The sequence below is a fragment of the Lissotriton vulgaris genome, chromosome 9 (assembly GCF_964263255.1).
Source record: "Lissotriton vulgaris chromosome 9, aLisVul1.2, whole genome shotgun sequence".
Classification (NCBI taxonomy): Eukaryota; Metazoa; Chordata; class Amphibia; order Caudata; family Salamandridae; genus Lissotriton; species Lissotriton vulgaris.
Genome location: NC_141697.1, coordinates 607,930,429 through 607,949,720, shown reverse-complemented (window position 1 = coordinate 607,949,720; position 19,292 = coordinate 607,930,429). Strand labels below are relative to the sequence as shown.

Here is a 19,292-nt window from a genome sequence, read left to right as displayed (position 1 = left end):
AATGGGAGTTGAATCAAGACATTTTGGAACAAATCTTCAGCCGGTGGGGAAAACCGGACATCGACCTGTTTGCCACCCCGACCAACAACAAATGCCGGTCTTACGCAAGCAGGCTTCCCCATCCAGATTCTCTGGGAAATGCCCTTTTGATACCCTGGTCGAGGACATTTGTCTACGCTTTTCCTCCCATTCCTCTAATACCACGACTAATCAAGAAATTCAAGATGGAACCGTGCAGGATGATCCTGATAGCCCCGGCTTGGCCGAGGCAGTTCTGGTTCACGGGGCTCCATCTGCTGTCGATCGCTCCTCCTGTACCTCTCCAAATTCTGCCGGACCTTCTCACGATGTCCGAAGGATAGATTCTACATCCAGACCCTCAGTCGTTACACCTGACTGCATGGCTCCTGAGCAGCGAGAATTTATGAACCTGCCATTGTCTAAAGAAGTTAGGGAGGTTTTGTCCCAAGCAAGGGCCCCTTCCACTAACAAAACTTACCGCCTTAAGTGGAAAAGATTCTGTTGTTGGTGTCGACAGCAACACATTGATCCATTCAATTCCAAACCTCATCAGGTCCTCCCATACCTACTGTCCTTGGCCAAGTCTGGTCTGGCCCACTCATCAATTAAAGTCCATTTGGCTGCTTTGTCACGATTCAGGAGGACGGAATCTGGACCTTCATTATGGTCTTCAAGGATAATCAAACAGTTTCTTAAAGGTCTGTTCAGGGTCTATCCACCGGTGAGACCACCTCCACCAACGTGGCATTTGAATCTGGTCCTTTCTCAACTCATGAAGGGCCCTTTCGAACCAGTCCATCGTTCTGACATCAAATACCTTTCGTGGAAATTGGCTCTTCTCCTCGCTCTCACGTCGGCTCGGCGTGTAGGGGAGTTACAGGCCTTGACCATTCAGGAACCTTTCCTTCAATTCAAAAGGAACACTGTCATCATGAGGACTAACCCTAGGTTCATGCCAAAGGTCCCCTCGGACTTCCATTTGAATGAACCGGTCATTCTGAAAACGTTTTTTCCTCAGCCTTCCACACCGGCGGAAAAAGCCTTGCATTCACTGGATGTACAGCGATGCTTGAAGTTTTACTTACAGCGTACTAAGGATTTTCGAAAATCTACCCAACTGTTTGTGGCCTTCGGGGGACCGAGTAAAGGCCTTCCACTCTCCAAACAGGGTGTTTCAAGGTGGATCACAAGTGCTATATTACATTGTCACAAGGCTGCTGGTAAGCCTCTGACTGGAAAGATACGAGCGCATTCCACAAGATCTGTGGCTTCCTCCACAGCACTCTTTGCAGGGGTGCAAATTAAGGACATCTGCAGAGCTGCAACCTGGAGCAGCGTCCACACTTTTACCAAGCACTACTGCTTGGAATCTCTGCAGCAGGAGGATGCAGCAGTTGGACAGGCTGTCCTGAGGAACCTCTTCCACTAATGGTGAGCTTTCCTATCTTCCCACCTTCCATTTTTTCACATTTTGTATCTAATGTCATGTTGTCTACTGCTATTATTTACGATGCAAAATGTGATTATCTTGCTACTGCTTGCTACTCTGATACAAAGCATGGGAATCTATGAAAGTTCCAATACTGGGGTAAGAAAACAAGTTACTTACCTGTAACTTTAGTTCCCCAGTATTGGTAACTTTCATAGATTCCCATGCGCCCACCCACCTCCCCGGGGAAAGCTCAACCTACAGCACAGATGGTGTCTCAGTACACAACGGCTACGAAAATCTGAGGCTCTGAGGTTCCTTCAGGAAGGTTCTAAGTGGTGAGGCACTTCTGATTGGCTGAGGCCAAAAGTTTGGTCTCTTTTACACAAAGAGGGTGATATGCTACAAAAGGTAATGAGGCCTAGGCCTTTTTCCATTGTCTTTTGTACCTACAGCTATGGTATTTTTGTTACCGAGACTCCCATTCCGACGACGGGGAATGATACAAAGCATGGGAATCTATGAAAGTTACCAATACTGGGGAACTAAAGTTACAGGTAAGTAACTTGTTTTCATCTTTTCTTACCCATAATGCCCTGCAAACCACTAAATCATGCATTTTCCTTACATTTCTGTGATGGATAAAAATGGTGCGTCACTTGTGTGGTTGGACAAGTGCTCGCCACAGGAACAACTCAAACCGAGGTCAATGCGAGTCCCCACAGAGTGGCTCCCATTGACTTTATATTGATTTGTTCCTTTCGCAGGCGCTAGGTCCAGCCACACAAGTGGTGCAGCGTTTTTATTGGTATAATTGGTCCAATGGTAGGTGGTAGGAATTTTGTGGATTCCATCACAGATATGTAAGGAAAATATGTGGTTTCAGTTAAAATGTGTGGTTTATGTGGCATTGGGGGTAAAAAAAACTCCTGGGATCCAGGTAGGGCACCCCACCCTGGACTTCTCTAGTTAACTAGTTTTCAAAAATGGGCAGGTTTGTTAGTTTTCCCTAGGTGCCGCCTGAGTTAGGGCCCGAAATCCACAGCTATCCACTTCGCAAAAATAGGTCCATTTTGAGTGGAAAAATGTGATGTATCCATGTTTCTTTTTGAGCCGTTTCCTGTCACGGACACTTGGCTTACCCACACAAGTGAGGTACCATGTTTATCAGAAGACTTAAGGGAATGCTGGGTGGAAGGAAGTTTGTGGCTGTTCACAGATTGCCAAACTTTCCATCACAGAATTGTGAGTTAAATGTGTTTTTTTAGTCAAAGATCAAGGGAGAGCTACACAAGTCACCTCTCCCTGGATTCCTCGAGGTGTCCAGTTTTTAAAAAACGTGCAGGTTTCCTTGGTTTCCCTAGGTGCTGCCTGAATTAGAGATCAAAGTCCTTAGCTCCCTACTTTGCAAACAGGTCAGTTTTGAGTGAAAAATTGTGATGTATCCATATTGTGTGTTGGGATATTTAGTGTTGCAGGCACTAGACCTACCCACACAAGTGAGGTACCATTTTTATCAAAGGACTTAGCAGGAATGCTGGGTGGAAGGAAGTTTGTGGCACTCTGCAAATTCCAGAACTTTCTATCACAGAAATGTGAGGAAAATGTGTTTTTAGTCAAAGATTGAGGTTTGCAAGGGATTCTGGGTTAAACAGCCTGATGAGAGGCACACAAGTCACCCCACCCTGGATTCCCCCAGATGACTATTTTTTTTTTAAATGTGCAGGTTTGCTAGGTTTCCCTAGGTGCCCCCTGGGCTAGTGCCCAAAATCGATAACTACCCGCTTTGCTAAAACAGGTCCATTTTGAGAGGAAAAATGTGATGTATCCATGCTGCAGGTTAGACCATTTCATGTTGCAGGTGCTAGGCCTACCCACACAAGAGAGGTACAATATTTATCAGAAGATGTGAGAGCATAAAATAGTAGAACATTTGTGACTATCAATTTGATTTCACTGCATTTGTGCCTTCCAAATTTGAGCCAGTGTGTACGACAGACATTTTGAAAAAATAAATCTATGTTTGCATGGGTGCCTACAAATTCAGAGATGTACGAATAACCACTGCTCTTGAACTCCATATATTGGGCCCATTTCAGAAATGCATAGGTTACCTTGATACTTGTTTTTCACTCTGCATCTTTCACCTTATGAATTGGTCTATACTTAGTACACAATAAAAAATGTTGTACTATGCAGCTCAGTTTTTGACTCAGGGTACCTCGAGTTCTTGGATGACCTACAAACTGTATATATCCCGACAACCAAAAAAGTCCGGCGGTTAAGGGGTTAACTAGGGCCTCTACCATCATTACCTTGTCATTTTTAGCTCTTTACATTGTATAGGCAGACCCAACTGACGCATGTACAGTGTGGAATACAACTGATTTGCCTGAATTCACTAGTTGTAGTTTCGAAGAGAACTCTATAGTGTAGTATAATGGTTTACTAAAAAAAAAAGTGGATGAAAAAAAAAGTGGAAGTGTGCATATTTATCCTGAGTGTGCAAGTCCAATTTTTATCTAAGGACATTATCAGCTCAGTTTTCAAAGTATTAACCTGAAGCCAGTCGACATTCGTCCATTTCTCAGTCTGAATCAGACATTACAGTCTTGTATTGATCCTCTCATTTGTCTGCTGATCATTGTTAATTTGAGCTAGTGGTTGTAGGTGGTGCCTGCTGTTACTCATATTTGGGGGCCGGCATATTTTTCTTAACAGACTTCGGCTTAGAGCAAAAGCAAGAAAAACACAAAGAGGGGAAAAAGTATGGAAGAGAAAGCCGGAAAAACTGTGACAAAGAGTAAACAAAGATTAAAAGGAACCTGAACGGTGAGATAATGAAACAGGGAGTGTCTGATAGTGGATGAAACAGGCAGGAGAGGAATCAAGACTACTCAGCCCTGATATTCGGCACCTGCGATATTGGCTAGTGTTATCTGAGTGCTTCGTAGCAAAACGTTGGGCACCACCACTTATTCTTTTACAAATTAATCACTGCTGCTGATATGGGTGTTTTTGGCATAAAAATGGCACTGAGCTCCAGTGAAGTGATTAGCCAGAGCGCACAGCACAGCCAGATACATATTAAACTGGATGGACGACAATGACAAATGCTTAACAAGTAATCATAGATAAAGCAGTGCATACCTACCCTAGTTTAAACAACTCTACAGACATCCTAATGCTAGAATGCACACAAATATCCCAAAGCACAATGTATTTCTGACTACTACTGGACATGTAGAGAGCTCACAAAGCATACTATGGCTGTCCCTACTTTTTAAGCCGATAGAATTTTCAGGTATTCAGTGTAGTCGACACTGCTTCCGTGGAAGCCATGCTTTCTCCAATCACATCTTATCACAGAGTATAAATAAATAATGGGTGAAGGCTTTTAAATTCTTGTCCCACCACTATGGAATCTTTTATTTAGGGAAGTCCAATCTCTAAAGCAGATTTGGAAACATTTGAAAATGTGGTTGTTCTACCTTGAAACTTTTCTGTATCATTTTTGTACTTTTTACACAGACTAAACATTACCAAAAGGTCACTCAGTGTCAATTGTGCTCTCTCAAACTCCAGTAGCATAACAAATACTAGAACATAAGTTTCGAAACTAGAGTGCAATCTCTTTCCTATGGTATAATGTTCAGTTGACAGGCTCGTCACTAGACAGAGGTGGGCTATTTTTTCAGGAGATATACTTCAAAAGATGTTAAAATATTTTTTTTTAACTTTGATATGTTTCAGAATGAAAAAATCATTATGTCGCCATTGCAGAAATAAAATTATTACCCCAAGTTGTTTTACCTTGGTTTGTGATGGGCACAGTTATTACTTCCAATGGGTGCTGACTGCTGATTGTAAACTATCTTTCCAAAGTAGTGACTTAATAATCTCTTCTCTTTAGGGATGTATCTTCTGTTGAAGTGTCGATGAGTTATCACCAAGGATTGAAGAACGAAATAGAGTCCCGGAATAAAAATATTGTTTCTTGTGTGGATATGGGGAAGACCTTAGTGCTGAACAAAAGCCCAGCGACTGATGAGGTAATCTGAGACACCATGAATGCCATTTCATTCAGAGCACTTTAAGCTCTGAGCACAGAGACCACGCTAATACATTTCATGATGTGCAAGTGCAAGCAGGTGTCATATAATACAGTTTCCATCAGGTTTAATTACAAACAGCCTACTATGACTCAATGCAGTATAGGCTCTCTTGGGTGCTGTAATGCACAATTTTCTTCAATGCAAGTCTCTAGTACCATTCACGAGTATGTCTCATATAATGAAGGTCCCATACACAAGTCCTCTCAAGTTTGTTTTATTCAACAGATGAGATTGCTGTATCATGCCTGCTTTTCTCAGAGTGCTGTACTTGCATTTCAGATTAAGGAGAACCTTGAAAAATTGATGGCAAAGAAGAAAGAGATGATAGAGAAGTGGGACAAGCATTGGGAGTGGCTGCAGCAGAGTGAGTATTTTCTCTCCTTCTGTACATCTGGACCTGCCAACCTTGAAATATTTGCAGAGTACCAAGGAGGAATTTGGCAATTTAGGGCCTTTTTTCTCTCTTTCTTTCTCAGACCTTCTCTCTCTCTCCTTCCGACTGTCTCTTTTTCAGCTGACTGTGAAAAACTTGGCAGAAGCAGAATCACTTTAAGGGTTTGAGAGGTCTTCTTGACTGTCCTGAGAAGGCTGCTTCTTTTATATTTACCATAAGAGAGCTGTCATTGGCAAACCTCTCCGCTTCACATTAGTGGGTGCGTCTCAATTGCAGGAAACTGTCCGCAACCAAGTAAATCTTGTATTAAGACGTTGGCTAGGCTGCACTCTGCATCTGCACATACACACACACATCTGAAAAAGTGATAACCAATATGTTCAGTTGTGGTTTTAGCTATTTCAGCAGGAGCTGCAGTTGACAGTTGGAAGGCGACAGTGCCTTCCAACCCACCAGCCCTGATCACTTGAAATGATTGGATTCAAGAGAGCATCTGCTCCGAATGTGAGTGTGGAGCATGTAGAGTCTAAGTTAATTGGTTTCAGGCCGGTCACATCACGCAATCTACTTCTGTTCATTTACAAAATGGTACATCGTTTCTTGACCCCCTTTCTCAAAGGGGAGGGTTTTGTTGAACAGATGGAAGGGTACTATTTGCTGGGATTTTACCGTTCAGTCTTTGCTGATCCTTTTGAAAACAAGAGGATCCCCATTTTTCTAACTAGCACAGAAATGACACATCCTGGGCATGACTTGGTGTAAAATTACACTGAACTTTGCCTGGAATGTAAATTAACATATGGTTCTCTTGATTCATGTCAAAGCAGCAATAATGTATGCATTGGAGCATTATGAATACATTATTTTTTCACAGATATACATTTCTGTATATTTTCATACCCAAATTGAAACCTTAAAAATAATTATCTAATATTATCCTGATTTGTATCTGCCACAAGGCCAGTGGCCAGCAAACAGTGCATGTGAGAGACAGATACATCAACATAAGCATTAGTAAGGGCACATTCACCCTTTGGGGTTTCTCAGTGTTGAAATACGGCTGTTTAGTAGTAATCATTTTATCATCCTGAGAACAACAAAAGACTGAGTCGATCTACTGGAATTAAAACCTATGACCAAAGACAAAAATGTGTGGTCAAGCAGACCACGAATGGGATATACTTGTCCATTTAGCCACCGTTCCTGACTTAAATCATATGGTGAAGAAATAGCATTTTCTCCAGCGTTGGATCTTTCACATATTCCCATGCTTGAATCATTTCCCATCAGGCTGTGAATCCTTGGCAATCTCAAATAGAATTAAACAGTATTTAAGTGGCCTTAGGCCTCATAAACATTGTTTGTTTAGTAGCATATCCACCTTCATTGAGTGTCAGCCGAAAAGGTGGAAGTGCCAGCTCTTTTACTCCCACTAGAAGGCACCATTTCTCAGATTTCCACTGCACGTAATGTATGAGGGCAGTCCCAGAGAAGAGCTGTGCTCTAACCTTTCACTGACCATATCCAGATTTTTAGGTCGAGTTACTTATAACTTGAAACCTATTGGGGCTAAACTGGCTCTCAAAAAATGCGGATTTCCAGAAGTGCATGTGTCCCGTGCACGCGCTTCTATCCGCCTGCCTGCCTCGCATCACCACATCAAAGCCAGCCATCTGTTGCTTCCCCAGCGTGGTGCCGCCAGCAGCTTGACTTCAAAGGGATCCGCTCCGCCCCCTACTGCATCAAAGGCTTTCATTTCGCAGAAAAAAAACGCGGCCGCGAAATGAAAGTAAATAAACGTGGCCGCGTTTTTTTTTCTGCCCCTGTTAGGCTCGTTTTATCTCATAGATGCATTGTATACAGAAAGCAATTGTTTTTGCTTCGCTCCACACTGCAGCTGGCTTTTTAAATACTTTGCTTAAAACTCACAATGTAAGGCATTTTTGTTTTACCTTCCCTTCCCCATTAATGGGCATATATCGTGGATCTTTTAATTGCGCACATGTGATATATTACCATCAATAAATGAACAAGTAGCATACGGTATTAAATGTAAGGCGCTAAGCGACTTTTAGGTTTAAAGTATTTTATTTGGAGCAACATACATGGACAAACATACAGAAGGTATGAGGCATCAGGTCAGTGCGGACAAAGCCGCGCCCACAGCGTTATATCTGCAAAGGACAGTTCGATCGTGGGCCAGCCCGCAGCGGCATTGAAGGATATGCATTTTTGCAGTGTTGAATTACCTTCCCTTCTTAAACTCCCCCCCAAACCCCAACTCCCAAATCCTCAATTCCCCTGCCCCCCGCCCACCCATCGTCCAGTGCGCAGGTCTTTTCCGAGCTGTCTACCTAGGTCGCTCTTAACAAGAGAGGTGGATCCCTTATTCCCTCAGGAAGTCGATGCAGCAGGGCTCGTGAGCCTCAAGAGGCGGTGGTATTTGGGACAGGTGAGTTCCTTGAATTCAGTGAGCAGCAGAGAGTGGAATGGTTGCCAAAGATCGTTAAATTGCTCTATATCCCCCACGACTGTGAGTGATAATTTCTCCATGCCCAGTACATGCCATAATCTATGTAGCCAGCCCATGAGAGAGGGTATCGTGGTAGTGCGCCAATGTAATAAAATGTTCTGAACTGCTGAACCCAGTGCGATAGCTATCTGTCTGCCCCTGCGTGATCTGAGGGGATACACCAGCCCATTTGGGAGCCCTAACAGGGTATATGCGGGGAAGCGTGGCAGTTCTGTGTTAAAATGGGAATCGATTTGGTCTAACACTTCCTTCCAGTAGGGCTCTAGGAGCGGACAGTCCCATAGAATGTGTCAGTGTGCCCCAGTGTCCGTACCCTCTCCAACATGTGTCCTCCTTGCTACAGTCCATTTCGTGGACCCGCTCCGGCGTACAGTACCAGTAGGTAGGTACCTTAGTCAGCGTGTCAATGAGGCCCATGTGGTATGCTGAGTGTCTTGCCCTGTAGGATATCTGCTCCCATTCCTTGTGGCTCAGTGTCCTGCCCAACTCCCGTTCCCAGCGCTCTCTTTCCGGGTTATAGAGGTGCGAAGAAAGTGGTTGCAGTAGCCTATAGAGATCTGTGATCAATGTGGAGTCTGATGTTCGTGTCAGAAGCCATTTCTCGTATGGAAGGAGTTGTCTATCGGTCGACTCCCGTACCTGTGGGTGTAGTGCCCAGTGGCGAGCCTGCATATAGCGGAGTCTTTCAGATTCAGGGAATGAAAATTCCTGTCGAAAGTGCGTGAAGGGGATGACTCCTTCTGGGCCATACATATGACATAGGGCTCGACACCCGGCCGCTCGCCAGTGGGTAAAGGCCCCCCTTTCCATCCCCGGAGTAAAGTCCGGGTTGTCTACCAATGGTGTAAGTGGTGACGGGAATGTAGTAAGATTATGTGCGAGGTTGGTGGCGTCCCATACCCGCAGGGGTACTCTGGTGACAAAGGAGGCATACAGATTCGCGGGCCGGTGAGGCCGGCGTAGAAACGGGACTTCCTGCAGGGGTCGGCCCGCCACTGCCTGATCCTGGAAGAGCCAGTGCTTGTCTGAAGTACTTACGAAGATCCGGTATTCCTAGCCCTCCTGCCTCTGGGGCTAACATGGAGAGAGCCCTGCGCATTCTCGGCTTCCTGCCTTGCCAGATAAAGCGCAAGAGGTCTGCCTGTAGCTGTGGGATCCACCCAACCGGTGGCTGGAGCGGCAAGGCCCTGAACAGGTAAAGAACCTGGGGCAGGACCGTCATTTTGACAGCAGCTATTCTGCCTAACCAGGAAAGAGTGCCGGGATCCCATCGCCCTAGTTCCTCCCGTATCTTCTTGCCCAGTGAGGTTTAGTTAGCCGTCACCATGGTCGGCAAGGTGGGGGCCAGCTGGATCACCAGGTAAGGCACCAGCTCCGATGACCAGAGCATGGGGAATTGGCCTTGTAGGTGAGTTCTAGTGGCCGGCGTAAGGGAGATGTCCAAAGCCACGGATTTCCCCATATTCATTTTAAAACCGGCGACCGCACCAAAGGAGTCCAGCTCCTCGATGCAAGCCGGCAGGACCATCCGGGGCTCGTCTAGTGATAGAATGATGTCAACCGCGTAGAGGCTTATGGTGTGAGTAAAGCCCCCGAACCGCACCCCCGTCACCGCCGGATTGTTACGCACCCGTTGGGCGAATGGTTCCATATAAAGGGCGTAGAGCAGTGGTGAGAGAGGGCATCCCTGCCTGGTACCTCTCTCGATGTTAAAGCTCCTCGAACTATAACCATTCACTCGCACCACCGCAGTCGGTAATCAGTAGCAATTAAGGATCATGGAGCGGAACCTGTCTCCTATGCCCGCCTTCATCAAGACCTGTTCGAGATAAGGCCAGTGCACTCGGTCAAACGCCTTCTCAGCGTCTACCGCCAGCATCATTCTCTCTCCAGGAATCCGAGAGGCCTTCTCCAAGAGGTGAACGATCCTCTTGGTGTTGTCCGCCGTCTGTCTCCCGGGAACAAATCCCGCCTGGTCCGGATCTATAAGACCCGGTAGGTGGGGGGCTAGTCGGGCCGCAAGGATCCCCGTGTATAGTTTTAAATCCACATTCAAGAGGGATATCAGCCTATAAGAGCCGCAGTGCATCCGGTCCTTCCCAGGTTTGGGAATAACCGTGAGTGAGGCTTGCAGGAGGTCAGGGGGAATGGCCCCCGGAGTAACAAACGAGTTAAAAAGGCGTGTGAGGATCGGGGCCAGTGTCGTGCAGAACGTTTTATAAAAAAGTGAGGTATACCCGTCCGGTCCCGGAGCCTTGCCATGGTTGAGTCTGGCAATGGCGGAGATTACTTCCTCTGTTCGGATCTCCCTATCTAGGTGCTTTGCCTGCGAGGGGTCCAGGGAGGGCTGGGTGACCGAATCCAAGTATGTGGACGTCGCAGTTTCATCCGGCGGGTCTCCAGCATATAGATCCGCGTAAAATCTGCGGAACGTATCAGCTATATGGGCGTCTTCCGTCACTAACGTCCCTGTGGAGTCCGAGATCTCTTTCACTAGCTGACTCTGATGCGCCACTCGGAGCCTATTAGCCAGCAGTCTGCCACAGCGGTCCCCTCCAGTGTAGTATGTATGGCGCAGGCGAAGTGCAGCGTACTCCGCGCGGTCCAAATCTAGGGCCACCAGGAGCTTCCTTGCCTCTTTAAGCTGCCTCCATATTCTGGGGGCCCCCGTCCTGCGGTGCATCTGTTCGAGCTCGCGGACCTGTTGGGCGAGTTCATCCCTCTTGGCCTGTCGTTCTTTATTTTCAGCAGAGGAGATTGCCAAAAATTCCCCCCTAAGGACTGCTCACTGCGTTGCTAGGGTGGTGTCAGGGTTATCGTTGTGGGACAGATACTCCCGGCTCGCTCCCTCGATGCGGTCAACCACTACCTTCCGGTGTAGCAAGGTGTCGCAGAGGCGCCATGTTCATAGAGAACCAGCCACCGGCGGTATACACAAGGTGGCGGAGACCGGGGCATGGTCCGACAAGGACAGCACTCCCAAGTCCGACGTAGAGACCAAAGCCCGTACCGGAGTTGTGACCAGGAGATGGTCTAGCCTCGCGTACGTCTTGTGGGCATGGGAGTAATACGAATACCCCCCGTCAGTGGGATGCATGTGTCGCCAGAGGTCGAGTAGGTCTACTTCCGACAGCTGCGCCTTACACCCGGCTGAGAACTCCCCGACCTGCGGGGAGCGTTGCGCGGATCTATCCATGGCTGAGTCAAAGACCATATTAAAGTCTCCTCCAATGATAACATGCCTATCCTGCGAAGCAGTAACGTCTAAAAGCGCCGATTGCAGGAAACGTTCTTGCTGTTCATTAGGGCTATACAGAGACCCAACTGTAAAAGCGATACCTCCAATCCTAAACCGGTATGCTAACAGCCGACCTTTGTGTTCTGCCTGCTTGTGAAGGATTTCCCCTTTAAAGTGTCTGGCCACCAGGATTGCCACCCCCGCCGTCTTAGTGGTACTAGAAGAGAAAAACTGTGTCTGGAATTTATGTGAGCACAGCCTGTGAGTGTCTTGTGATAGTAGATGTGTCTCTTGAAGGAGACAGACGTCAGCATGAGTGCTTTCCAAGAGAGACAATACTGCCCGCCTTTTGACCGGGTTGTTGAGACCCCTAACATTAAGGGCCACCACTTTAAAAGTGCCGGGAGGCATAGGAGAGGGTGTAAGTGAAAGCATAAGTTCCCCGCCCGGGCGAGGCAAGGTATATGAATGCCGCCAAAGCTGCTAGGACCTGCATAGTGCACTGGACGACCCACCTCCTCCCTTCCAACTCCCCAACCCCTACCCAAAACTCCCCTTCCCCACCCCTCCAACCCTCCCTCCCCAATCCAAACCCGGAACTACCCCAACAACCCCCCTCCCCTCCATCCCATCCCACCAACTGTTCCCGGACCCCATTGTCCTAGTCCGGTCCTCAATGGACAAGTCTGTGGAAAGTTACTGAAGTGGACGTCCAGCCACTACACACCCACCCGCCGCCCCCCCTCCCCTGGACCCCCAAACCTGCAATGTTGAGAAGCTGTGTCGATCTCCCCCCGGAGTTCTCTCAGGTCATCAGTGCAATATCATCAGATGCTGTGTCTCTGGCCACCTCCAGCACCGTGCCCGGGGACATCTTAGGCCGTCAGCACAATATCATTCAGGACAGCGTCACCGGCCGCCTCTCGCAGCGCCCCTTCCATTCCGGCTCGGATGGTCTAGCTGAGGAGGCCGAGGACCGACGATCAGGGATTCTCTGCCAGCCTTCTCTGGTGACCCGCCTACGTCGCGGCGTGTGAGCTTCTGTTGGGGTGATCCCCAGCACTTCACAGGTGTCCTGGAGGGACCGAAGTTGATGCAGTATGCCGTTCCACCGAAAGATGAGTCGGAAAGGATGTCCCTAGGAATATTGCATCCCATGGGACCTCAAAAAGTCAGTCGCTATTTTGAATGTTCTACGTTTCTGAAGCGTAATTGTGGACAAGTCCTGATGCAGAGCAACCGGGTGTCCCCGGAATTGCAACGATTGCTGTTTTCTTGATTCACAAAGGGTTCGCTCCTTGAGCGGAAAGTCCGGCAGGAAGGCCAGTATATCAGGCGGGGGCGCCGAGGCCCGGCGCATCGCTCCCACCCTGTGTGCCCTGTCGATCCTTATAGGGAAGTCCTCTGGCTCACCCAGTATCTCCCGGAACATGCCTTGCAAATATCCGGCAACGTCCTCCCCTTCCTCCCTGGATGGCACTCCCCGGACCCGGATGTTGTTCCGGCGGGACCGGTTTTCATGGTCTTCATTGTGTGCCTGGAGGTCTAGCTGTTGGTCCCTTAGGCGCAGCACCTCTTGCTGCAGGTGTCCGATCTCTTCATCCCTGGACTGTCCGGATCCTTCCATAGTAGCCACCCTTTCACCTAGGCTATCGACCTCTCTCCGTATTTCCCGAACTTCTCCGGCCACTTCCTGTTTTAGTGTCTACAAATCATCCCGCAGGGAACTGAAGTGATTCCAGGAAGGACCTGGTGACCGGTGGCTCTCTATCCCCTGCTTCCAATGACCTTCGCGAAGGGCCAGGGGAGTGTTGCCCCTTGTCTTGTTTCGTCGCACCCCTGCTCATCATCTCCGGCAATGTCCGTTCCCCTGTCTTGTTCCCTCTGTTGTCGGCCATTGCAGACATGGGCACCTCCCGAGCAAGACCTGTCCGTTCTCTGGACCTAGTCGGCAGCCAAAAATGCGCAGGGGTACTGCCCACCGGGGGGGGCCACCTCCCCCGACTCCGCTGTTCAGTCCGTCAGCTCCAACGAGCGCAGCGGACCGCTCGCCCCCGCCACAGATCTCCGGTGCACTCCCCAGATGTAGTCACAGCGTGGCAGCCACCCGCAGTTGTTGTCTAACCACGCGGTGGATCGACCAGTCCGGCGCGGTTCGGCCTCGCACCCCCTTCGGGCCTCAGGCTACTATCGCTACTGCTGGCTCCTGCTGCTGCCTGGCAGATCCCCGCCCGAAGTCCCCGCGAGGCACCAACCTGACCGTGAGCCTCTGTCAGTCGTCTTCGCCGTCGTAGGGGATCGTGTGTGCTCAGTCTTTGCTTTAGCCCCTCCTTGGGTCTCCGCTGCGCTCTCTCCACTCGCTCAGGCCTCTCTCCGTCCTCGGGCCACTTCAATGAGCCATCCTTGTCCTCGCCGCATGGGGACCCCGGGAACGTGTCCATTCACCGGCCCTTGTCATCAACAGTGACGCGCCACTGCCGTCCTTGCCGTCTGCTGGTGGGGACCCAATACACCCACCGATCCGCCGTCCAGCCTCCTCGGGTCGCTGTGCCCTTCGCCCCGGCCGGGGCCCCTCTCTGTAGCGTCGCCAATCCGCGAGGCCTGGGATGCTCCTGTCGTGTTGGGCCGGTCACAGCCCGTGATCCCTTCGGTCCCTGAGCACTTGAGCTCGCTGCCTTCCAAACTCGAGCCCCGGCGGTCTCTTCGATGGCCCGGCCGGTGTCTTCGGCCAGGCTTGGGTCCCCCAGGTCACCCGGTCGGCGTCCCCCTCTCGATGCGCGGGGGGGCCAACCGCTCCTTTCCTGCTCCTCACCCGTTCTGTAGTTCATGTCCCGGGGCCGAGGGCCCGTAACCGGCCATGCCCCACAGCCACCAAGGGCCCAGCCAAGCCCGTGGAGGCGCGCGATGTCTCGCCGTTAACTATGGCGCAGGCAGGCCGCCCATGTGGTCGCACCCCTGCGAGCCTCCGGGCGAGCCCGATCTCGGGGCTACTTCTCCCTCTGGCCGCTGTACATCCGTGCCCCAGGGCGTCCATCTACCACCGCTCCCCTCGCTGTTGTCAGCCCCTCACCTGCCCTCCTCCGGCGGCCGGGACTGCGTGTGCTCAGTCCGCTGCGGGGATTGGGCTCGCTCCAGCCGCAGGCTGCGTCCCCGGCCTTGCGTATCAGCCCCAGGTCGGCTGTGTCGCTGCTAATTCTCTCCGGTCACTCCGCCGGCTCAGGAACTTGCTCGAGGCTCCACTAGTGCCTTGTTTGCTCCGTCGAGGCGGGTGCCGTGCTCTGGTCTGCCGCGGCCGGGGTCTCCAGGCCTCCTCGTCCGCCCGAAGGCCTCCGCTTCAGGCCCCTCCTCTGCTCGGCTCCAGTCTCCGCTCGCCCGCTGGCGCTCCGCTGCCGCGGTCTCGGCGTCTGGTTGAGTCTTTAGGCAAGCCGACGTTGCTTCTTCGCCCCTACTACAATTCGAGCAGCAGATCGGGGGGAGATCCGTGCAATATCGCGGCGTAGGGGCTCAAGGTCGGGAGAGTTCGCAATGAGTGCGACCGCTCACTCCGCCATCTTGGCCACGCCCCCCCTAAGCGACTTTTAAGAAAGGTTTTGTTCCCAGTGGTTTCAGGAATGACAGCAAATAAATAGGCCACGGGCTAGAATTACATTGGAGAGTAGCCTTGTTGTGATCACACAGCAAAGCCTTAAAAGAAAACAACTCGAAGCCGGAGGGCCGTGTGCTCGAGCAGACCAAGTATGCGCGGGAGATTATTGCTGAGGAGGTGAATGCTAATGCTGCAGAAACGCATCATCCTTCTCGGATAACTCCCGAGTTTACACTTTGATGGCACATGCAGCAGGCTCGCTCTCATTCCGTCTGAGCTGTTCCTCGCCTTCCACCCTCCGGATTACTTCGCACAATGCATCTGAAGACCGGGGAAGGAAAACAGTCCAACACACAAAAATAAAGGACGTTTGTGGAATTAGCCTGGCAGGCGCGTTTTAAGGATATATGTGATAGCATATGTGATTTTGGAGGATGTCATTCTTTTAGCACAGTACCCCTTCACGGCCGCAGCACGTCATGTTTTAGCCGCGTACACTGTATTTTTTATATTTTTTTGGGTAGCCAGCAGTAGAGGGAATTGGGCATGTTACGTCATGTCCAGAAGCAGTTTGCATCTCGTAAAGCTGCACCATCTCCCATCAATACCTCTCTCCCTTCACTGCCATTCTATCTGCCTGTATCTCTTTCCCTCTGTTCGGTCTGTTCTTTGCCTGTTCAAGCTCTGGCGGTCTGTAAACCCCTCACCGTCACCATGTGCATGTGCCTCTCTTTAACTTTAAGCCTGTCTTTTTTTGCTGTTGTATGACTACATGCCTCTCTCCTAACCCTTCCTCCCTCCCTCACGCTCTCTCTCACTCTTTATGCGTACTTCTCTCCATACCTGTCTATCGTATCTATGCCTGTCAGTGTTCACCCTCCCACAAGCATGCCCTGCCCATTGTTCTCTTCCCTGCTGGCTCAATCTCTCACCCTGTCTGACTCCCACACCCGCTTCAGGGCATCCCTCATGCCGCTCCTCTGGTCTGTCCCTGCCCTTTCTGTGACTTTCCTGGCTTACCTCCCCGTCTTTCCCTCCTACCCCTGCTTGCCAGGATTTCTCTCTAGTTTCGCAGGCCTCCATCCCTGTCTGTGCCCTTTCCTTCATGCCGTCCGTTTTTATGTATAATTAGTTAGCCCCCCCACCCCCGTAAGCCTGACACCTTTGCTGCCCATTGTTCTTTTCTGAATGGCTTAATCTCCTCTATCTCCCTTCTTATTTGCCTTTGTCTCATGGGAAACTGCCAATATCTGCCCTCATTGTCTCTCCCTCACTGTGTCTGTCTACTACCTTATACCTTCCTCTACATGCCCCCTATCTCCCACGTTTCTCCATTTTCTCCTGGCCTCTTCTCCTCTCCTTGCTCTACCTGCAGAAACTTGTTGTAGGCATACCCAGGGTAACTTTCACTTTGTTCCTGTCTCTCTACACTCTGCCTATCTTTCTACCACCATCACTCAGCGCAACACCACCATCACTCAGCGCAACACCACCATCACTCAGCAACAACATCACCATCACTCAGCGCAACACCAGCATCACTCAGCGCAACGCCAGCATCACTCAGCGCAACACCAGCATCACTCAGCACCACCACATTATCAATCAGCACCACCACATTATCAATCACCACCACCACAGCACCACTCAGCACCACCACAGCACCACTCTGTACCACCACAGCACCACTCTGTACCACCACAGCACCACTCTGTACCACCACAGCACCACTCCGCACCACCACAGCATCTCTCATCACCACCACAGCGCCACTCAGCATCACCACATTATCACTCTGCAACACCACAGCACCACTCAGCACAAGCCCAGCACCACTCAACACCACCCAGAACCACCACACCACCACTGCATCACTCATAACCACCACAGCTTCACTCTAAACCACCACAGCACCACTTAAAATCACCACAGCTTCACTCAAAACCACCACAGCTTCACTCTAAACCACCAGAGCACCACTCAAAATCACCACAGCTTCACTCAAAACCACCACAGCACCATTCAGCACCACCACAGCACCACGCACAACCACCACAAATTCAATCAACACCACTCAGCACCACCACAGCACCACTCACCACCACCACATTATCACTCAGAACCACCACAGTATCACTCAGCACCACCACAGCACCACTAAGCACCACACAGCATCAGTCAGCACCACCACAGCACAACTCAGAACCACCACAAAACTACTCAGCACCACCACATTATCACTCTGCAACACCACAGCACCACTCAGCACAAGCCCAGTACCACTCAACACCACCCAGAACCACCAAAACACCACCACTGCATCACTCATAACCACCACAGCTTCACTCTAAACCACCACAGCATCACTTAGGACCACCACAATACTACTCAAAATCACCACAGCACTACTCAAAATCACCACAGCTTCATTCAAAAGCACCACTCAGGAGCACCACGCACAACCACCACAAATTCAATCAACACCACCCAGCATCACCACAGCACCACTCACTACCACCACATCATCACTCAGAACCACCACAGTAACACTCCGCACCACCACAGCACCACTAAGCACCACACAGCATCAGTCAGCACCACCACAGCACAACTCAGAACCACCACAAAACTACTCAGCACCACCACAGCAACACTCAGCACTCCACCCTCCAACTCCACCCTCCAAATCCACCCTCCAAATCCACCCTCCAACACCAACTCCACCCTCCACCCTCCAAATCCACCATCAAACAACAGACTCAAAAAACAAAACTACAATCAAACTCCACCCTCCAAATACAAGTCCACCAAGTTATTTGCAAAAGTTTTACCAATTACCATTATACATTACAATAACTTTTATTTAAAAATTAATTCGTACATTTCATTAGAAGACATTGTTATTTGTAATATCAATACATAGAAGTCACATACAAACAACACATATTGTATTACAATTGCAAAAGGTGTCACATTTAAAAAATTAAAACTATTGGCATTGTAAAATACAAAACTATTAATTCCTATATTTTCACTATTAAAAAGACATAAATAAAAATAAATATCATTTACAATACCAAAACATCAAACTTTCCTAATGTAAGCCCTATTGCATTGCAAATGCTTGTTTTTTGTCTGCTCTGGAGCTTAGGCAGTTCCATCTCCTTCTTTCAATGTTCTGTAGTGCTGTACGTTGTTTATGGGGTCATCTTCTCAAATTGTTTCTATTTTCTGAAGCAGAGAGACCTTTCTTCTGTCACCAACTTTCATCATGACTGTCTGAGAAAAAAATCACTTTTTAAATCCTGCTCTACATGTGGTGAAAAGAAAATCTACTCTGATGACCTTTATGAGCAAATTATTTATGGCCTTTATCAAGCACACAAGACTTTGCGTTTTGACATTTGAAGAACCTTTTCTTCAAAGCTTCTAAAGGATAGAGAGGCGGTTGGCCATCTGTATCCTTCTGAGGAGGATGCCCCCTCATCTCTGGATGATTCAGTGAAAAGTGCTCCACCAAGCACTTTCAAGAAGGCAGTGCAGAAGCAGAAACATGGATATCCAAGAACTTGACATGTATCCTAAAGCGCCTGCAGCTACCTCCTCACGAAAAGTCAAAAGCTTCTTCAGAAAAGCGCTCCAGACAGGGTGAACACCAGACTTCTAAAAAATCAGCACAAAAATCTTACTCTCTACTTGTACTAACTGAACTCCAGTCTCCACCCGTGACTTCCATGTCACCCGCGTTTATGATGAAGAAAAGGAAACCGTCAATTATGTGAATGAAGCGCCCCTTGTCACCTATGCGACAGGGCTCATCACTGTTCATTGTTAATTAGACCCCTGTCAGTGACATTGGCAATACCTTCTACTTCAAAACCACCATTAATGACGACATTGCCTTCTACGTAGAGATCATCGTTGACAACGACACAGTCTAAGTTGACACCGAGGATGTCCCTGCTCCTGATAATAA

The 19,292-nt window shown here is 49.2% G+C and overlaps 1 protein-coding gene across 2 annotated transcripts in view; it reads left to right on the top strand.

Annotated features, from left to right (window-relative positions):
* The window catches only part of SPTBN4 (spectrin beta, non-erythrocytic 4), a 1,634,043-nt gene that overhangs the window by 1,111,063 nt on the left and 503,688 nt on the right, over positions 1-19,292 (top strand). For both annotated transcript variants that reach the window (XM_086938241.1, XM_086938242.1), the window contains 2 exons: positions 5,364-5,502; positions 5,845-5,929. In XM_086938241.1, the coding sequence (XP_086794367.1) occupies positions 5,364-5,502; positions 5,845-5,929 (224 nt within the window). The remainder of the gene's footprint in view (positions 1-5,363; positions 5,503-5,844; positions 5,930-19,292) is intronic.